Source organism: Bombus affinis, chromosome 8 (assembly GCF_024516045.1).
Source record: "Bombus affinis isolate iyBomAffi1 chromosome 8, iyBomAffi1.2, whole genome shotgun sequence".
NCBI lineage: Eukaryota > Metazoa > Arthropoda > Insecta > Hymenoptera > Apidae > Bombus > Bombus affinis.
This window is the reverse complement of record NC_066351.1, coordinates 4,745,477-4,764,713: the sequence shown is the minus strand read 5'-3', so window position 1 is coordinate 4,764,713 and position 19,237 is coordinate 4,745,477. Positions and strand designations below refer to the sequence as shown.

Here is a 19,237-nt window from a genome sequence, read left to right as displayed (position 1 = left end):
TTTCACAGAATATGAATTTTAATATATATGAGGTTTATCGTAAGGATTGCATGTCTACAAGATTCAACAGAAGATACAGCGTGGAAACTAAGGTACCTGAGTTCCTCTAGAGATCCTAAGATCCATAATCAACAAGATAACAAAAAAGAAATTCTATTGTGATGTGAACGTATTCTACTCACAAAATTCTACCTACTAAAAATTCAACAACCAGTTACTTCGACTAGTATGCAAAATAATAATTCGAGAAGTAACTCTTGCTTAAAAGAATTTACTCTAAGTCTTCTCAGATCAACGTCAAATATTGGACATTCCTGTGGTTCTTGACATATCAAGAGATTACTCAGGTGACGTGCAATGTACGCCTTAGATGACGAATCCTTTCGGAAGCCGAGCGACAAAGCGACTTTCCCAAAATTTGAGGAACGAATCAGCGTTCAAACAGATAATCTGGTCGCACTACGAAAGTTGAAGAAAGGACGTGATCCTTAAAAGGACCGCACCCGAGAAACCGTGGGATTCTAAGAAGCATTTAGGTGGAGGAGCCCTTGTCGCGGCAAGCCCCAACTCCATCCTGATATTCCTGATCTAGACTGGTATTTCCGTCTGTGGAGATCCTCTCCTTTCGGATAGCTAAAAGCTCAAAAGGGTCTACTTGAAAAGGAGCAATGAGTTTCTTTTAAAAAATATTCAGAAACCAGGAACGACACGATAGAAGGAATACAATACAAATGATATATCAGAAAATACGATCAAACTGACTTTTGGTTGTAACTTTTCTTTTAATTTATTCGAGGTCTTAAAGAGAGTTGTGCGTTTTATTTATTTTATATCGCAACGTTTTGAGAAAGATTTAATTGTTTCCTTCAGTTAAAGGATATACAAAAAATATTGTCCTTTTAAAATTATAAATTATTAGAGACTACTTACGCTTTTGCTGTGACTAGTGCTGTGCGTGTGATGCGTGTCGATTTTCATATTGGCGCACCGATTAAGTGCATGCAATCGTCGAAATAGACTTTGTAGGGAATCAGCCTCGAGGAAGGGGTGGTCCTTGGCTACGCCAGAAACGTCTATTGGGAACTGGTAATCTGGAACAAACAGGAAACAAGCGTTTCATTTATCTGCACCACTTAACCAGTCGGCATTAAGATTTAAAAAATTTACTTATTAAAAATGGAACTCTTCTTTTCTAACTGCAAGGTTACACATTTCCTTCTGTTATTTCCTCTTTTAGAAAAAGAAGAAAACACTTGAGTTTTGAATGAAAAAGAAAATGTTACTGTGTCAAAACATATCTTCAGGATATTATTAAAAAATAACTTATCTTAAACCCTAACAATACAAGTATACATTATTATGTATACTTTAATTAATTTGAAAATGGTAAAATATACAATATCAGAATTCTAAAAAGAAAAAAGAATATTTAAAAAGAATAATAAGAATATGAAAAGAATAAAGAGCAAGAAATGTTTTCAAAACGTCATTAATGAACTAAATGTTCTTCAAACCCTTTAACAAAATAACATACTTCACCAAAATCCGTTTATCAACTAACAATCCGCTTAGTCCGCACACCTTTATCGATAAACCAGTACCGATCGTTCTTCGTGTACGAAGTCTAATTGAAATAATGCCTAGTAAAATCAATTAAAACAGGGCGCGTGCGTTCCTACCGTTCTTCGTTTCTAATTGAATTTAAACGAGCGCTACCGCGCCCGGAAAAATAGAGGAGCAGGGATGCCAAGGCACCGACAATGGCTGTGGCCAGGATTTTATGGGCCCATCGAGTTTACGAGGAGATTAATGCCTGCGGGCTAAGTGGACACTGACCAAGCCCATTCAAGATCTTCGTTTGTGCGAGTTTATGCATTTACGTGCTTGAAAGTCGATCGTCCTCTTCCCGTATCAACGACACCACCATGATACATGAATTTCGATTATTTGATTAATGAACTCCATGTAAATTCTATACCGCAGGGGACACGTCTGTCCAACTTCCTACTCGGTTTAGAATCTAATGTGCTTCTAATGACGCGATTGTATCGTTCGATGATGCTCGAGATAAATGAGCATAGTTGTCGTTACAAAAACTTAAAATTGCAATGTGTTGTTTAACTTAAAAAATTAAAATTGTGTTTTCTTATTAAGGTATAGAGTGTCTTAAAAAGGTGCTTTGAAAAAAATACATATTCGAATCACTGCGATTATTAAGTATTAAAAATATCGCTTTATCTATATTTCTCTATTTTCAAAAATCTTGTTTTCAATATTACTATTAATATCTTTAATATTATTTACGTTGTCCTGCATATATGAAAGACTAATTTGTTTGCAAAGAGTTAATAACAGCCTTTGGTATAATTTTTATAATTCCCCTATATTCTACAAAAAAAAGATGAATTTTTCTATTTCAAAACGATATTCAATTGTAGAAGAATATTACAGTCCACAAAGAGGTATGTTTCCAAAAATGAAAAAACTAATTCTTCAAAGAAAACCTAGCGATCGCTATCGATACTACGGGTTTTCAGTTAGTTCATGAATATTCTCAACCTATCAGCTGCTATAGCAGCGCGTAAACGAAACAATCGCGATGTCCGATGTAAGTAAGGATTCGAGGAAACGTAAGATATATGGGTACCCGCAAAGGTGGAGAGGATCACCATAAAGTATCGCAGACTGGGAGAAACGAGAGGAAAAAAGGACACAAAGGGAACTTTCGTGGAATTCTTTTTTCGTGGAGTTGACTCGCGAAACGTCGATACGCTTCGCCAGACCGTTATTTTATCCCTTATCGGCTTTCACTCGAAAATTTCGTGCAGTTTCGCAGATGACATTATTCTTGGCCGTTTTCGTCGCGGTCATCCGTCTCTGTCTCCTTTTGTTCGCAAAACACCCCGTTGCGAAACACCATGAATACGTGATCGTGTATGCCCCGTTGAAACTTCGGATGCCCTCCATCGCGGCTTGCGCAATGTCGACCCAGATCTCTTGAACCAGATCTCAGATCTATGATCTCAGAACGAGGGACCACGGATTGATCGAGACGATCTATTAACGTCCGCGGTAACGTTCATTCGATCGTAACAAACCGTTTTTTCTTCCGTTTCTTTCTCTGTGCGTATTTTTCTAAGAAATAAGAATTACCTTTCGTCGAAGGAAATTTTTTTCTCGAGGCACGAACAGTTCGAAGTTACGAAACCGAAACTGTCGATACGCAGAAGGGACATGCCGGTACGCTATGAGATTTCATACGAGTGAAAAATGACTGATCCAGGTAGTAGAAAGATTTAAATGAATTTGCTACTTCTGACTGGGAACACAGTGTGAAGGATTCTAAGAAATATGAAAAATAGACGGTATGTCGGATTCGGAATCTTGTTGGTAAATTAAACGCGAGAGATTTCGAGAAATAACAAGGAGAAATCTGAGAAACTTTTTTTTCTACCGTCTACTGTTTATCAATTTCGTGTTGTATTTTGTACTTTCCAATTCTAGCTATTTACTTTCTCATAAGTTCGTTATCTATTCAGTCAGATTACATTTGCATAAAAATAGAAAATGTTTAAAAGTATTATTACCGAATTATTTATATCGTTAATTTTAAGAGATCACGCGTATAAGGAAGGAGAGTTCGCAAGATACGTTGTTATTTAAACGAACATCTGGATCTGTAATTATGTTCGGGACGGCAATCAAAACATTAACTTCATTATTTGAAATTTTATAGAGTCCACTCTATCGTGTTTTACTATTCTGTCCTGTTCGCTTCATTTTATTACAATTATGACGTTGCTTGGCGTAACGGGACTTTCTCTATAAAAGTCCGATGCTTCTAATAGTAACGGACGCGCTTCGTGTACAGCGATTCCCTTTCGTGATTTAACGTTCCCCGCGATAATCAGGAAATTAAACTACGCCACGTGACGTAAACGAATTTACATATGCCCTGAAACCACTTTCGATGAACTCATTAATATGAAAACCCTTCCTGAGTTTAGTATCTACTTTCTCTGTGATAAATGATTCAACAGTTGGAACACCCTCTCAAACATGAAAATATGATACGAAAGTGTTTTAATAAAAGGTATACATAGGAATATTTCGTGTTAGTTATTTTTTGAGATAAGTAACTATTTCGAACAGTATTAGATTTTGCAGAGAATTGTCACAGTTTTTTTTATGGTTTTGTTGCACCATATAATGCGTTTTATTCTGCGGTATAAGTGTTTTCTATGTCTAGTTGGTTATTACAGTTTTCTTGTTTCATATTACCTATTTATTAAATCACGCAAAAAAATGATGATCTATAGATGAGATTTGATGGATGAAGCAAAACCTTTTATCCTAAATTTCCAAGTTTCTTTCGTGCGATAAATGCAATGCACGTAGTTTTACATGCAAAGCAGAACGGATCTTTACTACATTTAATATCTTCTACATTCAACTAACTCAAATAATGTACATTATTTCAAAGCTAAATAAGTGAATCCATTCATAAATGGCATTAGAGATAAAAAATGAGAATAAATAATCAGAAATTCAATCTACCTTCTCTAAATCTCGAATTCAACATACTTTAAAAAGAACATCCATTGCTTAAATCTGGATGCTAAACAAAATTTCTAAAACACTCACATCGTTATAACCCTAAAAAACTAACTCCCAAGAGAGAAAGAGTAGAAAAAAAGACTTTCAGTAGCCACTTTCTAATGAATAAATCAATCGATCTGGCCGTTAATAATTTACAACGATTCAAGTTCCTAACGATTCGCGTACGAAAGAAAACGAGACTGGCGCGGTTCGTGCAGTTTCGCGACGATTTTATATTTAATGAACACGTCGGCTCATTATCTGTGTTTCACGTGTGTCTACTTTTTCATCTGGCAGAGGTCTACGTTCTCGTAGTACATCGATACACAGACGATATTCCATTAAACCAGGACAAACGAGGCGCTTCGCGCTGTCGTGATTATAACAAAATCGCGTTGCCCGATAACTCTTGCTCCACGATCGATAGATTAACGTTAACGATTGGCCGATTACGCTCTCGCTTCCTGGATGTACTAATTGCCGAGCGTTCCGCGAGGAAATCTTCGTTGCCAGCTACGCCGTCCATCTCTGCTTCGCCTAACGTATTAATTAGCATCCGTGGGGACTGGATTTCACTCACTCGCCATCGTTATTAGCGTAATCAATAAATATTAACGGGACGTAGAGGATAATTGGAGTTAACAATTTTAGATAATCACCACGAGTTTAAATAAACGTGTATCTCTGCCTCGTTTTCTCTCGATCGCGAAGACCATTGTCTTTTGGTTGAAAGGATTCTGTGAAGAAGAGAATATCAACGTAGATGAAATCAAGTTGATAAGGTATATCGAAGTGCATTCTTGTTCTTGCTCGAAGTTGGAGGGATCCGAACGAAAAAAAATTTACGTTTTAAGTTAGTGGTCTCGGTACTTTACATGGAATTTTAGTTGAATATTAATATTTTTCTTCGATAAGGCGCAGAACGTTCGTAGATGCAAAATATGCGCTGACAGCGCAGGGCTATTTTATGGAACATCGATAGATATAAAGAGTTTTTTTAGTTTCGCGAAGTTTATGTTTTGTGTATGAATTATATCGTAAATAGTTTCAAGTAGTGGTAATGTTCTTGAGATATTTTAACTCCATCGAACTCATGCGAACCCCCTGTGTATATAAAACGAAGTAAGTGCGTTTCGTAATGGCGATTATAGGGAATGAAGCAAGCATCCTATTGACCGTGAGTTTGATTTCACTGATTGGATCGCGAATGCAAGTGAATGTAATGTTCGCATCAACGCGAACATTGCCGTAAAAATTCTTTTTTTTTTTTTCCTTCCTGAACGTAAAACATTCTCTCGAGTCGAATTAAAGGCATCTGAACATAAAACGGCGATTTGCCAGGTGTGACAAACGTATCGCGTGTCTGCAAAGCCGATACCTCGAAAGCACGCATCATCGTGATTTCTTGTTACTTTACGCAACGAAATGCTTCTCGTGATAATCATCGTGCGAGCATCGATCACTTCGTAATGCGAATTTTTTTAGTTGATCGCGTCACTGTATTATAAACGTGGTATTCCTGGAACGAGGCCCGCTTCTCTAAAAGGAAAAGAAATCGACTAGCATCGATTTCGTCGAGAATTCTATTCGCCCAACCACCACCAGATCCCTCAACTGGAATCAATGAATACGATACACGGAGCGACCATAAACGTGAATATGACGTCAATGCTGTCCACGCGTATTTTTCTCTTCGTTTGATCGTATCGTGAATCATTGATCGGTCGGTAAATCGACGCTATTGAAAGATCGTAACGTTAGTAACTTAATTAACTATCGATCCTCTTAGAGTACACGTGCGACCAAAGAAGTGGGTCATCGAGATTGCACCGTGGGGATGATCAATATAAATCTTCTGTAACTGGAGTTGGATTTATCACGGGGACTGCGCAGCCTCTATACCGTCATGTCATTTCGTGCGTGTCCCCCGATCTCTAGATCTCGTGATCTCTTGATCTTTGCACCCAACCATTTATCGGTGCGCAACTAACCAAGTGATCTATGGAGAGGTCCATAGGATCCACGGAAATGCGTCGCTTTCGAAAAATTTCTGTTAATCTGTTCCTTTCTATTACGCTAAACGTTTCTTATTAAACTTTTAGGCAAGAAATTACGATCTAAATCTTGCAAGACAATTAAATACTATAAATAATATAATGACACTAAATAATGTAAGTTTTACGATTTAAAATTTTATTCGATCGGATTCATTCTTTTCGTATTAGTAACGTCGATTAGCTTTTTAGTGTTCGAAACAGGTTCGCGAGGAATTTGAAATAACTGTGACGTGCTTGGAAGAATAAGAGGTTGGCGTTTGTGCACGGTTTGATAGATTACAGTTTGCAAATATATTCGAGAGCACGTACGATTATGCTAAATATAATGGTAGAGTACTTCAGACTCTAGGAAGAATAAAAAGTAGTACAGCTAAAGATAGAAATGTGATCGATAAAAACTGTCTGTTAGACACGCAATACTTGTTCTCTATTTCTGCATGTTAACCTTCTGCACGGAAAAGAAATTCTGTTACAGAGCGATGAAAGTTTAGCATTCCATATATTACATTCAGAGGTATTACACAGAGATATTACATAGCTTAAAACAAACAAAAAAGTAACTTCATACGCGTGTTAAATAATACTGAAAAAACATTGTAAGTGGTATTGTACATGTGATTAAACAGAAACTATCGAAATCGAAGCTCTTTAATAAACAGAATCTGATACATCACCATCTTTGAAATCTTGTAACTTGATTCTTTCACAAACCACCATTTCGTGGTGTCTGTTTGCTCTGACTTGTATGCAACATCCAAAATATTGTATCACATATATATTACATATTATGAGTTCCATTGAAACCAAAACTGGTGTAAATACGATCTCACTTATCTATCGTTTCGTAACTTGATTCTTACGCAGGAAATTCATTCAGGATAGTGTTTTAATGAATGAATTCTTAGATAAGATAAAACTAAAATAAAATAGAGAAAAATTACAAAATTAATAAAGATGTTGGATCTTTTAGTTAGAAATTAATAGTTAATAAATTATTTGTTTGAAGAAGTTAAAAGTTATGTAAATTGTATAAATTAATACACCAAAATATGACAATATTTTCCTTGAGATTAGCGCTCTTTTACTCAAACTTCTTACATGTTTCGATCCCCTACAGCTTTTGATCAACTTCAAGTTACAATCAAGTTACAAGTTGAAGAGAGTTCGGCAGATCACGAGACTCAATATGACTTCTTTTTTCACGCGTAGCTTTTAACCGCACGAAGTACAAGTCCAGTTCGTTCACCAACAGCATTCTACTCTGTTCTATCTCAAATGGAATTCCTCGTCCATCTACCACATCTAACATTATCAAAGCCGCGGCTACCTCACCAATATTTTGCTCGGAAAACGAAAAGCACAGGAACATCGATGTAACCATCCCAACCTATCGAATCTCTATGTATATCCGCCGTTTGTATCGGTATCGTATTTATATCACGGCTTGTGCCGGCCGACTGGAGTTCAACTGGGTCAATTAGCTACTATTCATAGTGCGCTCCGATCGTGAGAGGCCGGTTGAGTTACGATCCGACCGGTATACGTGCGCTAATACGCGGCCGAAGGAACGAACGTGGCGGCGGGTCGTCTCCCTCTTGAAACGCGTTTGTTTTGCCGCGTTGCACACATAGCACTGTGGAACCGGTGCAACGAGAACCGTGGCTGAGGAGAAAGAGAAGAGAGCCAGGACGTCAAAGAGAAGCGTGGATCGGATTTTCTCACGCGATCTCCCCAACACGATCCTCCCAAGAGCGCGTCGATCGGTTTCGCTCGCCGATTTGACCGAGCCGCAGGCTCGCCTCTCTCGTGGAATTATCATGTTTCGAACGGATATCGCGATGCCGTGAGCCATGGCTTCCAGTTGCATCGAGCGAAATGGTTCCCCTGTTTCGACGCCACCGGTTTGATGTTTCAGGCAAACGCCGGTAGCTACACGCTCTGTCGTTAACCTTAGAACCGTACGCCGTTTGAACCGTAACGCCAACTTGTACGCCAGCCCTGATTTACGAGCGGCTCACTTGTTTTTAGCCGACGATTGTGAATGCTTGGAAATCGCGGATATTTTTGTAGAGGCACGTGTTATTTGAATCTTACGTCATTTTGGTGAGGTGAAGGGAAATTTTTGGATTATTTGAAGGGTTATTTGATTCAAGACCCATATTCTTTAGTTCCATAAATTGAAATGTGAAAAGGTTTGATGTTACGAACACCAAATTTACCTTTGAATTTCCTATTATTTGTATCATTATATTACAATAAATGAGCTTGTGGAAGCGAGTCACTTGCCCCTTGGAATTTGAGTATTAATCGTGTACTGGTCAATAGTTCACTTCAACACTGAAAAGTACAGTTGCCTCTTTATTGCAGTGGCAATCTATGAATTGTATTCTTGTGGATTTCTTCATATATGATACATTATCCGTAATTCGGAGTATTTCATCTCTAGAATTAGTGCTTTTTCAGAATGTATTTCACAATATTCTGACTTTTCCTCAACAATTTCCTTGAAATCACATATGTTTTCGTAACTTCAAAAGATATATCGAAGTTTTTATAATAATAAATACAGCATGTTATAAAAAACAGCAAGGGACTGATTTATACCACTATGGTTCTCAATCTCTACCCCTTAATAGAAAAACAACTTTTTAACGAACTATTATGACAGGAGAAATAATTCCAAAATTAATAAATAGCAAAGATATTAGATCTTAGATCAAAACCCTCGTGTCAAATGTTGGATCGAACCACACTCCTGAGCTACCGTAACATATTACTTATAAATCCTGAAACGTCCATAATCCAACGAATTTTTATACAGAAATCAATTTGTTGGTTGGCGTTTTCTTTAATTGCTACGCGAGTATTCTGAATTCCACTGGTCTCATATATCAAATCAAAAATAGCGGGCACAGCAAGCGTAAAATATTCCGCCAATGAATATTTCAAGAAAGAGAGGAAGAGACCTGTCTCGATAAGAAATAACGATAGGCAATCACGCCGAAGGCGGAGACGACCAAGCTTCCCTTGAGGAATCGTAACATTGCTAAAATCGCTGTCGCTGTTGCTGCTGCTCTCTGCTCCACTGTCGATCGTCTAAAAATAGTTGGCAAGTTTCGTAACTTTTTACCACGGCATCTCGTCGAGAGCCGTGCAAAACATTGCTGCGGTTAAGGGTACCAGCCTTTTATTTAGAAACTTGCACCATTCTTTCCTCTGCATTTGGCATCTGGGTTGTTGCAACATACTGCTCAGTGCACATGCTGCGTGTGTCTTGTCCAGCTGCGCTACATGGCAAACGTGTTTCTCGGTAGCAGCGGGTCTGACCATTTATTTACATACTGATTGCTCTTGAAAATCGAGCGCCTGAAGAATCTCGAAGCATCAAGGAAAAAGGAGGGAGGATGAGATCGATGGTACACGTTCGATAATCCGATAAACGAACTTGTTACAGTCGAAGGTGTCACAAGGCGGAAAGAAATTGTGGCTACTTCCTGATTATAAGCTTTTAAGTCACCGCCGAGCAATATCAAGTTGACATTATCTGGCAATAATTTCGTTTTATGTTTCCCATCAATATCCAATATCCAATAACATTCAGTGGAACTAGCTTAATATTGCCGCTCTATATCGAAGTGACCTTCACACTTGTATTATTTATTATCCTATCACTATTATTATTCTAATCTTTCCAGTTTTAGCATATTGCGTTGCAAGTTAATTTTCCAACATAAATACGTTATTGGAAAATATTAATAATTAATACGTTAGGAAATATGAAATTACAGTAGAATCTTGACTAATCAAATTAATCCTGACACATGCTGCTCGAGTAACCGAATAACTCTGCTTCTGTATAAGAAACAATTTCCTAACAATTTCTTCCAATTCCTATTCTAATCGTTCTTGCAAGAGACCATCTCCAATTTTTCCGTCAATCGAACTTCTATTGCATATTCAAATTATAAACATCTTCAAAATAGATACAGGAGCCGCTTAGGATAAAATATCGAATGCCACTCGAAATGCAGAGGAATCAAATTCACAAGCACAGTTTCATTTGATTGAACGAGCCGAAGGATGGTGTATCGGTTCATCAACTGTATCCAAACACCGGTTGTACAAGCATCGCACGCCTTTTAATCGAGACGACGAAAAAAAGGGTGGCAAGCATCGTCGCCGATCAGAAACACCACGGAAACGATTACCACGGCTCGTTCGAAGTGGCATTTATAAATATTAATACCGGTCGTTCGCGGCATCTCGCGCCAACGGGGAGAGAGAGGGCTGCGCGCCGTTCTGCGGTTAGGGTAGAACCTGTTATTTAGTAACTTGCGCTATACCTTCTCTCCCGCTTTTGGCATCTGGGTCGCTGCAACGCACCGCGGTGTCGCCTGTCCAGCTGCATTGTACAGGACATGTTTATGGGTGCCTCGACCCAAGCAACGGTCAGCTCTACTGACTCACCGTGCAAAGCTAATGTCGCACGGGCCGTGTTTCTAACGACTCGTCAGCCAAACCACGTCAAACGTCCCCCCATCGACGATCGAGCAAAATTGAGCAGCTACCTCGTACCGCGTACTTATCCGACTCCGCATAGTGCTTGCAGGGTGTTTCATAACACGTGACCATGTAGGGGTGTAATTCAGTAAATGAAAGAAGTTCAAATAAACGTACAGTTACCTATAGACGCTTTCGTGTACCTTGTAAAAGGGTGTTTTTATTTGTACAAAAACGTATATGGTACTGTATTTGTTAATGTATAGAGTATTAATAAAACGGCTATCAAATATCTTGGCACGAAGTGCGCTAATTTTGCAGTGACATCTCCTAGTTTTTTATCTTTAAGAAATCCTAATTTAAAAAATATATAATTTTTCATGGAAGAATTCAATCATTTCGAGCTACAATTTCATAAATAAAAGCGGCCAAAAATATGAAACAAGTTTTATATAAACACATGTTGTTCGTGAATATTAATACATACATTGTTTTCAAATTATTATCATTCTTTTTTTCTACTAATTCTTATAGCAAACTAAAGTTAATCCTCAACTTTCAGGCTTATAATTACAATTTACAAACTCATTCAAATTTTCTTATTAGCGTATCTTAGAACCGAATCTAACATTTAAATATTTCCACTCCATTGTAGCAATTAACAACTAAATATTTTATGTCTACTTTTTTATAAAAAATCATCCCCTTTTCGTTTATCTCACAATTACAAATATCCTCTATATAGCAATATAAATGTGAAATGGGGGACATTTTTTCACGGCGCAAAGTTAACCTTGGAAGATTACATCATGCCGCGAGGACGTTTGTTACCTGCCGCGCAGAATGAATAGGCGGTGAGAACAGGGTGCCTGCGCTTAATGGGGCGTGAAACAGTTTGGGAAATCTTGCTTCGACGGATTGACCGAACATTTTGATGGACCAGGCACATCCCTGAGGGTTTTAGACATAATTAAAGAACCGCTGAACAGCTAAAGATGAGTTTCATACTTTTGGGAGAATTATAAATAGTTTGATAATGGATGCTGGAACTAATCCCGATGACAGATGTCACGTTAGGACACGTGCTCGATTTTCGATGGTTTTCACTGTCAGGATAGTAGTAGGACAGAGTGGATGTGCAGCGTGACCGCTTTATTATCCACTAAGTTGTTCAATTTTTTTTTTTTTTTTTTGTAATGAGTACCTCATGTAACTTTAGATGTTTGCATTTCACAAATAAGTGGCAAAATATTACAGTAAAAATGAACGAAATATTTTGAATAATATTAAGATGTCAAGTGAATTTAGGTTTGAAGTTTCAAATGTTTAATTTCTAAGTTTCTAAATTTTCAAACTTTTAATGTCAAAAATAGTGCAAATTTCTATACTTTACTATGCATCGCATGAAGTAACGCGAAGAGCAGTAACAGGAACTTCGCGTGTCGCACCATCTCGAACTTCCGTTCATTAATCAACTCGATAGACGCCGTCGATCCGTCAAATGTAACGTTGCAATCGACTTCGTGCAGATTCATTGCGATTACCCGGGGCGCGCGACAAATTACCCGTATCGATGTCGGTCGTGAAGATCGACCCTTGACATTGAGTTCGAACGCGTCGCGCGACCTTTAAACCGACCGCGCGGAGTCGTGCAAACGAGCACGCTCGCCCATCAACCGGACGCAACGTGGAATTATCTGATAACTCCACATTATTACGAAACAAATGATAAATCTGTCTCACCCCCATGACACTAGGAGGCTCCGGATCGCTCGTAAACGACTCGGTCGATAAAGATTACATCACGTGTTGATGCTCAGCTCGCATAACTCGAGACGATGAAATTCATTCGTTTATTACGTATCCCGATGCCATCGTGTGCGAATTTCCGAGCTATGACTCAGAAATCGCGTTTATGGCCTTGTTCTACTAAATTTCAGGTCACTTCGTGGATATTGTCACATTCTTCAGATTCTTATTTTCGGTTGTTTTGGTTAGTTGTGCTAATGACGTATGACGAAACCCTTTTGTTATCATTTCCAAATCAAAATGTAAAAATGAAAACTAAATGGTTTGATACTTTAACGAGGATCAAAACTCCATAGAAAGTAAATACCTTGAGATCTTAGTAAGGGTCAAAGTTCCATAGAAATTGTTTATAATGAAACAAGCAATTAAAAACATTTATGTTCAACACACTTACACAAGTTCCTTGAAGAATCAGTGAGAAAAGAAATTGTAGGTAATTAAAGTTTATTGCTGCAATTTAATAGTTAGACACTAATAATTATTATAAATGAATTTATTGTATCGAAGTAACAGTATGATGTTGAATGAAACGAAAATGACAGACAGATGACAGAAAAGTCCATAAAAGCTTAACTGACTAGAAAACATGTAGTTCGATAGGTTAAATTTCACATTGACTCTGTGACACCAGCTCATTCACGGTGACATTTGAAGAATAATTACACAAGACACCGTTGTAACATTTCCCAGCATCGTTTCACACCGTGAGTGAATGAGTTCACGGGCATCATTCGCGCTACCGTCACAAGCTATCACGCGTCACGACAATTCATCCGGCGAGCAATTCATTCTCGAAGAGGCGCCTTCAACGTCTGTAAATAATCGACGTTTCCAAGCGTATCGCCGACGCAGAATCCGGTCGTTGAAGTCTCCCCAGCGCTCAAATTACTACGATAATTCGCGACCCACGGATATATGTACATATATATACATATGTACTCATTTGGTACTAGCCAGTCTCGTAAATCTCGATGTGGCCTGTTGCCATTTGTTTCTGACCCATGTATCACTTCTTATGCAAGATACACGACTAACAATTAACAATAGTGCGCCGTATTGTAGTTTCGTGCTGTGTAGATTCTGAAGAAAGCATTCGGATATTAATAGAAGACACTTTTTAACAATATAATATATTGACGCGCACATACATATAATATATGTGTAGGAAACATTTTCAAATTTCTTCAATGGTAATGTTATGAGACTCGACTATGATCATTATATTCTCAGTCTCATAAGTGTGGAGAACGAATATATTGTAATAAGATTATATGATAGCAAATCTATTTATTAACCGCATGTATCATGTTCAGTAGTTCGATTATTCGTATTGTCAATTGATTTTACGACGTCAAGAGTTAAAGATGCCTGTTTCATGAATCAAAATTGTACTTGAAACTCATAACTTAATCTTAACGTAGACCATTAACAAAGGTACCGTAGAATAATAAGATTACAATTTTTATAACGCTTAGTAATGCCATCATTATGAAATTTTTACCTAGAACAACAATTGAAGATCTTTTTTTTGTTTAACACTATAATGGAATTATGGAAGGAAACAAAATAACCAATTCGTTACTTTACGTAAAAATTTTAAAGATTCACGATAGCATCTCTGGAAATTTCAATGACTTTTTTTTAAAGTACACGAGCAAATCTTAAAACTAAAACAAATCGATAACATTCTTAAGCCGAATTTTGGATGTTCCGCTTTCTCACGACCGCGGTTCAAGTCTTACAACGCAACTGTATCTACTCTGCGAGCATCCAGCATGAATTTTGATCCGACTTTACGTAACAATCGGCTGACCGATCACCGCTATACTGGACACCTGTGCGAGTCGCTACACGGAAGGACGAAGTCGAGATCGTAGGACGCCAAGAAATTGCGAGATCACCGCGACGAAGGCCAGCCTCTTATTTTTAAGCCTTCGATCCGCGCTACGGTTACACCCACACAAAGCGGACAGAGAACGCGGATGACGCTGGATCCGCTTGGCGTTTTTCTTTGCTCGGCAACGATGATTTCATTCGCGATCGTTACATGGACAATCTAATTAAACCATGATTCTTCGACGACGTTGCTATCGATTACGACACTGGCCATTTTACGCGGGAATCACACCCACACTCCCTACATTCGTATAACGGCGTAACGTTTAGTGGATTTAGGATAAGAAGGAATTTATGTCGCGTTTATGACACTTACATTTAACAAGGTAGAATAGGGTTATTTGAGTCAAATTAAGCAATCTGCTTGTAACTCTTTAAAATCAACTACGAAAACTTTTTCGATGACCTATATTTCAAAAATAGATAATTTAACTAGTTGTCAGTGGCATCTGTTCGACTTATTGATGCTGTCCTGATAAGTGGTGAATTATATCGTGCATATTGCATAGTGCAGTTCTTAAATTTTCCCGAAATGGACCTTTATTAACTGAATTTATCTATCTGATTGAGAATGACAAGTAATTTGTAAGTAAAATTGGAATTCTATTATATAAACTTCAGTTATAATATTTATCCCCCAACGTAGCAAAGTGAGTGGAATTTTATCATACCACGATATCGCATAAAATATAATTAAGAAAGCAAACTATTCTATTTTCCTGCAATTCTATCAAACTAATCTTTAACAAACACTTCGTTTCAAATTGGCAAAAATTCAGTGATTTATGAATGACAGTATTATTGCTTATAGTTTCAAATCTCGGAAGACGTTTCAGTGGTTCATGCACTATTTGTGCGCCTTATCTCGCAAAAATTCCGGTAACAGAAGATAACGCGACTCTGGATCGTCTTTTGTTGCATGGCCCATGTCACGTGGTGTGGGTCGAACGTACACATTTCTCAAGCGACTTTTATCGGGCGACGATATCGACGTTTCGGTGTCGTTCATCTGGCGGTGATAAAAATGCGATACGCGAATACGATATCGTAAATCGATTTGTATGTGGAGCGACACGTGTACCCCAGGGGAGTCGAGTGTGAATTACAACGAGTAACGACACTGGACCGTGAACGAAGCAAAAACCGATTGAGAACATCGATGAGAGCATCGTGTCTTTAAGACGAACCGACTGTTTCGATATCCCTTATCAGTTAGAGATTTGATTATAGGAAAATGATTTTTGAGATTGTTTCGGTGGTTCGTATCGCACGGTATTGAATGAAGAAGAAATTTCAAAGTCGTTTTTATTCTTATCGAAGTTTGAGGTCGTTTTTTTTATCTTGTTAGAATGGTGTAGAAATAGCACGAATGAATGAGTTTGCTTTTGGAATTAAATGTACTGATGCTAACATAATTTATCGAAGTATAACTTTTACTATGAACAACGAGATCTTAAAGGAGACACTTTTCGAAAATAGTTCAAATGATTGATCGTTTTCTTCATATTGTTTTTCGATAGCCAAATTATTTTCAATGTTGATCTTATTATAACATGATTATTCCTAGTGTGATATTGCTCTTATAAATAACATACTTAAGTTTCATATCTTTGAAGTATTAATAGCCGTCATTTTCTTAATTTTGTGTTTTCTGTTGATAAAAATCGCCATATATAGGATAGACATTAAATGTCTTATTATGAGTAAACTCTAAAATAATCCTAATCTTTCTATAATCGATAATAATCAACATCGATAAATCGCCAAAACAATGACCTGAAAATACGATCGTTAGATTACGTGGAAATTACATAAAGAAATAATTAGCTATCAATCGAATAAATATAAATAATTTAACAAAACAATCAGTCTATGCTTGACATAAAATAAAATTCCTACTCCAATATTAGCGATGCTACGTTGCAAGCAAGAATAACGAACACGCTTCTGGCATCGTTGTAAAATTAGTTCGAAACACATCGGCGACATCGAGCCCGGATACTCGGACGCTTTCTCGGCCCGGCTGTTTGCGATGCAAATACAGACTTCAATTACGAAAAAGCGGGCGAAGATAAGGCCGCGGTGTGAGCCACCGAACGAGCATCGAAACCGAACGTCTGCCAACTTTATCAGACTTGCCAAGCTCGCATCGTGTGTCGGCCAATCTCCTGATCCCGATTCCGACTCCGGATGCAGTCGATTTTCAGCGGGCTTCGATCAAGTTATATCGTTTTAAGAAACGCGATGATAACATCATATGGAAGTAAAAAACAATCTTCAGATAGCAGTATGATTGCGTTTACAAATAAATTGGGCGGAATCCAGTGGAAAATAACGCGTGTTCGATACGGTTTTAGATTTGGAATTTTCAAATCTTTTTCAATCCTTTAAAAGTTATAGATACATACGATACGAATTATAGAATTTCCAATCTCTGTATATATCTATTATAAAACAAATCAATTTATTTCGTTTTTGTATGATCTTACTCGCATGATCTTTCACGCTTCGTAGTCAAACTAGGTCATTTCTGACAAAGTCTAATTTTTTACTGCTCTAGACTTCCAAATATCCCAAAAATATTCTAAGATACTTATCAACGTCTCTATTGAGTTATACAATCATCCATACAGCCGAAACTTCGAAGTTTCTATCGATAGAAATAACGTTTCGTTTCGAAAAAATTCAGAGGTGAAGTTTCCTTTGAATCGTCAATGACCTAGTTTTTATTACGCAAGTTTAAACATTGTATTCGATTCAGAGCATTGAATACTCAAAGGATAAAAAGGTCTTGGCTATTTTGAGCACGGTCTATTAGGAAATCGGTCTGTTTACCTTTCATGTTTCCTGCGTGACAGTGTCGACACATTCGTGGCAGCGCTGGTTCGATTCCTCGTTTCTCCGGCAACGACTAGCCTTCAGTGGCGCACGAACGTGAAAAATCCCATGCTACTCATGGCTACCATCCGCTTCGAGCACCCAATTGTTCGACCAGCGTCGCGCGTCGTTTTTATCGATCAGCTGGGGAACCTTGCATAAGCTCCGCGCTACTCGATCGCATTCCGTCTTCGAATGCTCCCACCACTTTCCTAGCGTCACGATCGATCGCACTTGTTCACGTAGGCATAAGTGTTTCGCGGGTTTACCGGTACGGTGACCCACGATCATTCGTCGAACGATTTCTTCTATTGATTGATCCAATAATACAATGTGGAGTCTTTTTCTCCACATTGAACAATCGAAACACGAATTGTATAATTCAAGTGCGTACCTTTCGATTGTTTGCTTTCAACGAATAAAAAGAAAAGTAATAGCTTGGTGGGTATATGCACGACATATAACAAGTATTTGATGAGAATTCATAGAAATCACTTAATTCTTTGCGGAACTTCGTTCTGCCGAGATACTTGGATGGCAAAAGAACGAGTTCATTATCGCGCCAGCTGGAAACGATGTATAGAATGCGTAATATGCGATGCACACGCGACATGGAGTATCATATCAGCTAGCGATATAAATTTTCACCGAAGGAGCTCGCGATGGAGAACAGCGTATGAACACAGCGTATGAACACAGCCGTTGGAATAATAGCACTTCTGTTCCCCGATTCTTTTCACAACGGAAAGATAGGCCGCACAATACAAAGTGCACGAAACGCCGAGAGATCTCGGCGCAGACCGGTAGGAATTACTGTCAGACGAACTGGCGGCCGTGGTAATTGACGCGGCTCCTCTTCCGGTTGTCGGTCGACCAGCAAGCAACTGCTGTACGTGATCTAAAACCAACACGATCGCTGTACCATCGTTTGCGGCATAGTTCCCTGCACTTTCATCAGCATTTTCACCATCGTTCTTAGCTACTGTCACTCTAAAACGAATCACCGTATCATTCACCAGAACGAGACACTATATCGGTCCATGATCACGAGTTCAGCCTAATTCTAGCTGTTCACTATTCCAAAAGCACACACGATGATACCGCTATTGATAGATCACTAGTGTTAAATGATAGGTATTCGTGGAATAATCTTTTAATCCACCGATTAAAATTGATATTAAATATCCATAATTTTACATTTCGAAACACTTCTTCGAGTAGGATCGCTCGAAAACGATCTGGTTTGTACTTGCATCCATTACGAGAATTGAAATCACCGTTAGTATTGCTATTGAATAAATTTAACGATTGTTGGATACGCGAATGGTGATCGATCAATTGGATACGCAACTCGAGTAAAATCGGAGCAACACTGAGAAAACGTGTATTAAGCGGATCGGTTTGAGAGCAACAACTCCTCCACCGGTTGCCTGTCGACTAGCGGTCGTCGGCGCGTAGCACTGGTATAGAAGAGAAGCTCGCAGTACGAAGAAACTACA

The 19,237-nt window shown here is 38.2% G+C and overlaps 1 protein-coding gene across 3 annotated transcripts in view; it reads right to left on the bottom strand.

Moving 5' to 3' along the window:
* Window positions 1–19,237, bottom strand: part of LOC126919809 (rho GTPase-activating protein 7) — a 349,492-nt gene that overhangs the window by 31,085 nt on the left and 299,170 nt on the right. For all 3 annotated transcript variants that reach the window (XM_050729401.1, XM_050729403.1, XM_050729404.1), the window contains one exon: window positions 931–1,091. In XM_050729401.1, the coding sequence (XP_050585358.1) occupies window positions 931–1,091 (161 nt within the window). The remainder of the gene's footprint in view (window positions 1–930; window positions 1,092–19,237) is intronic.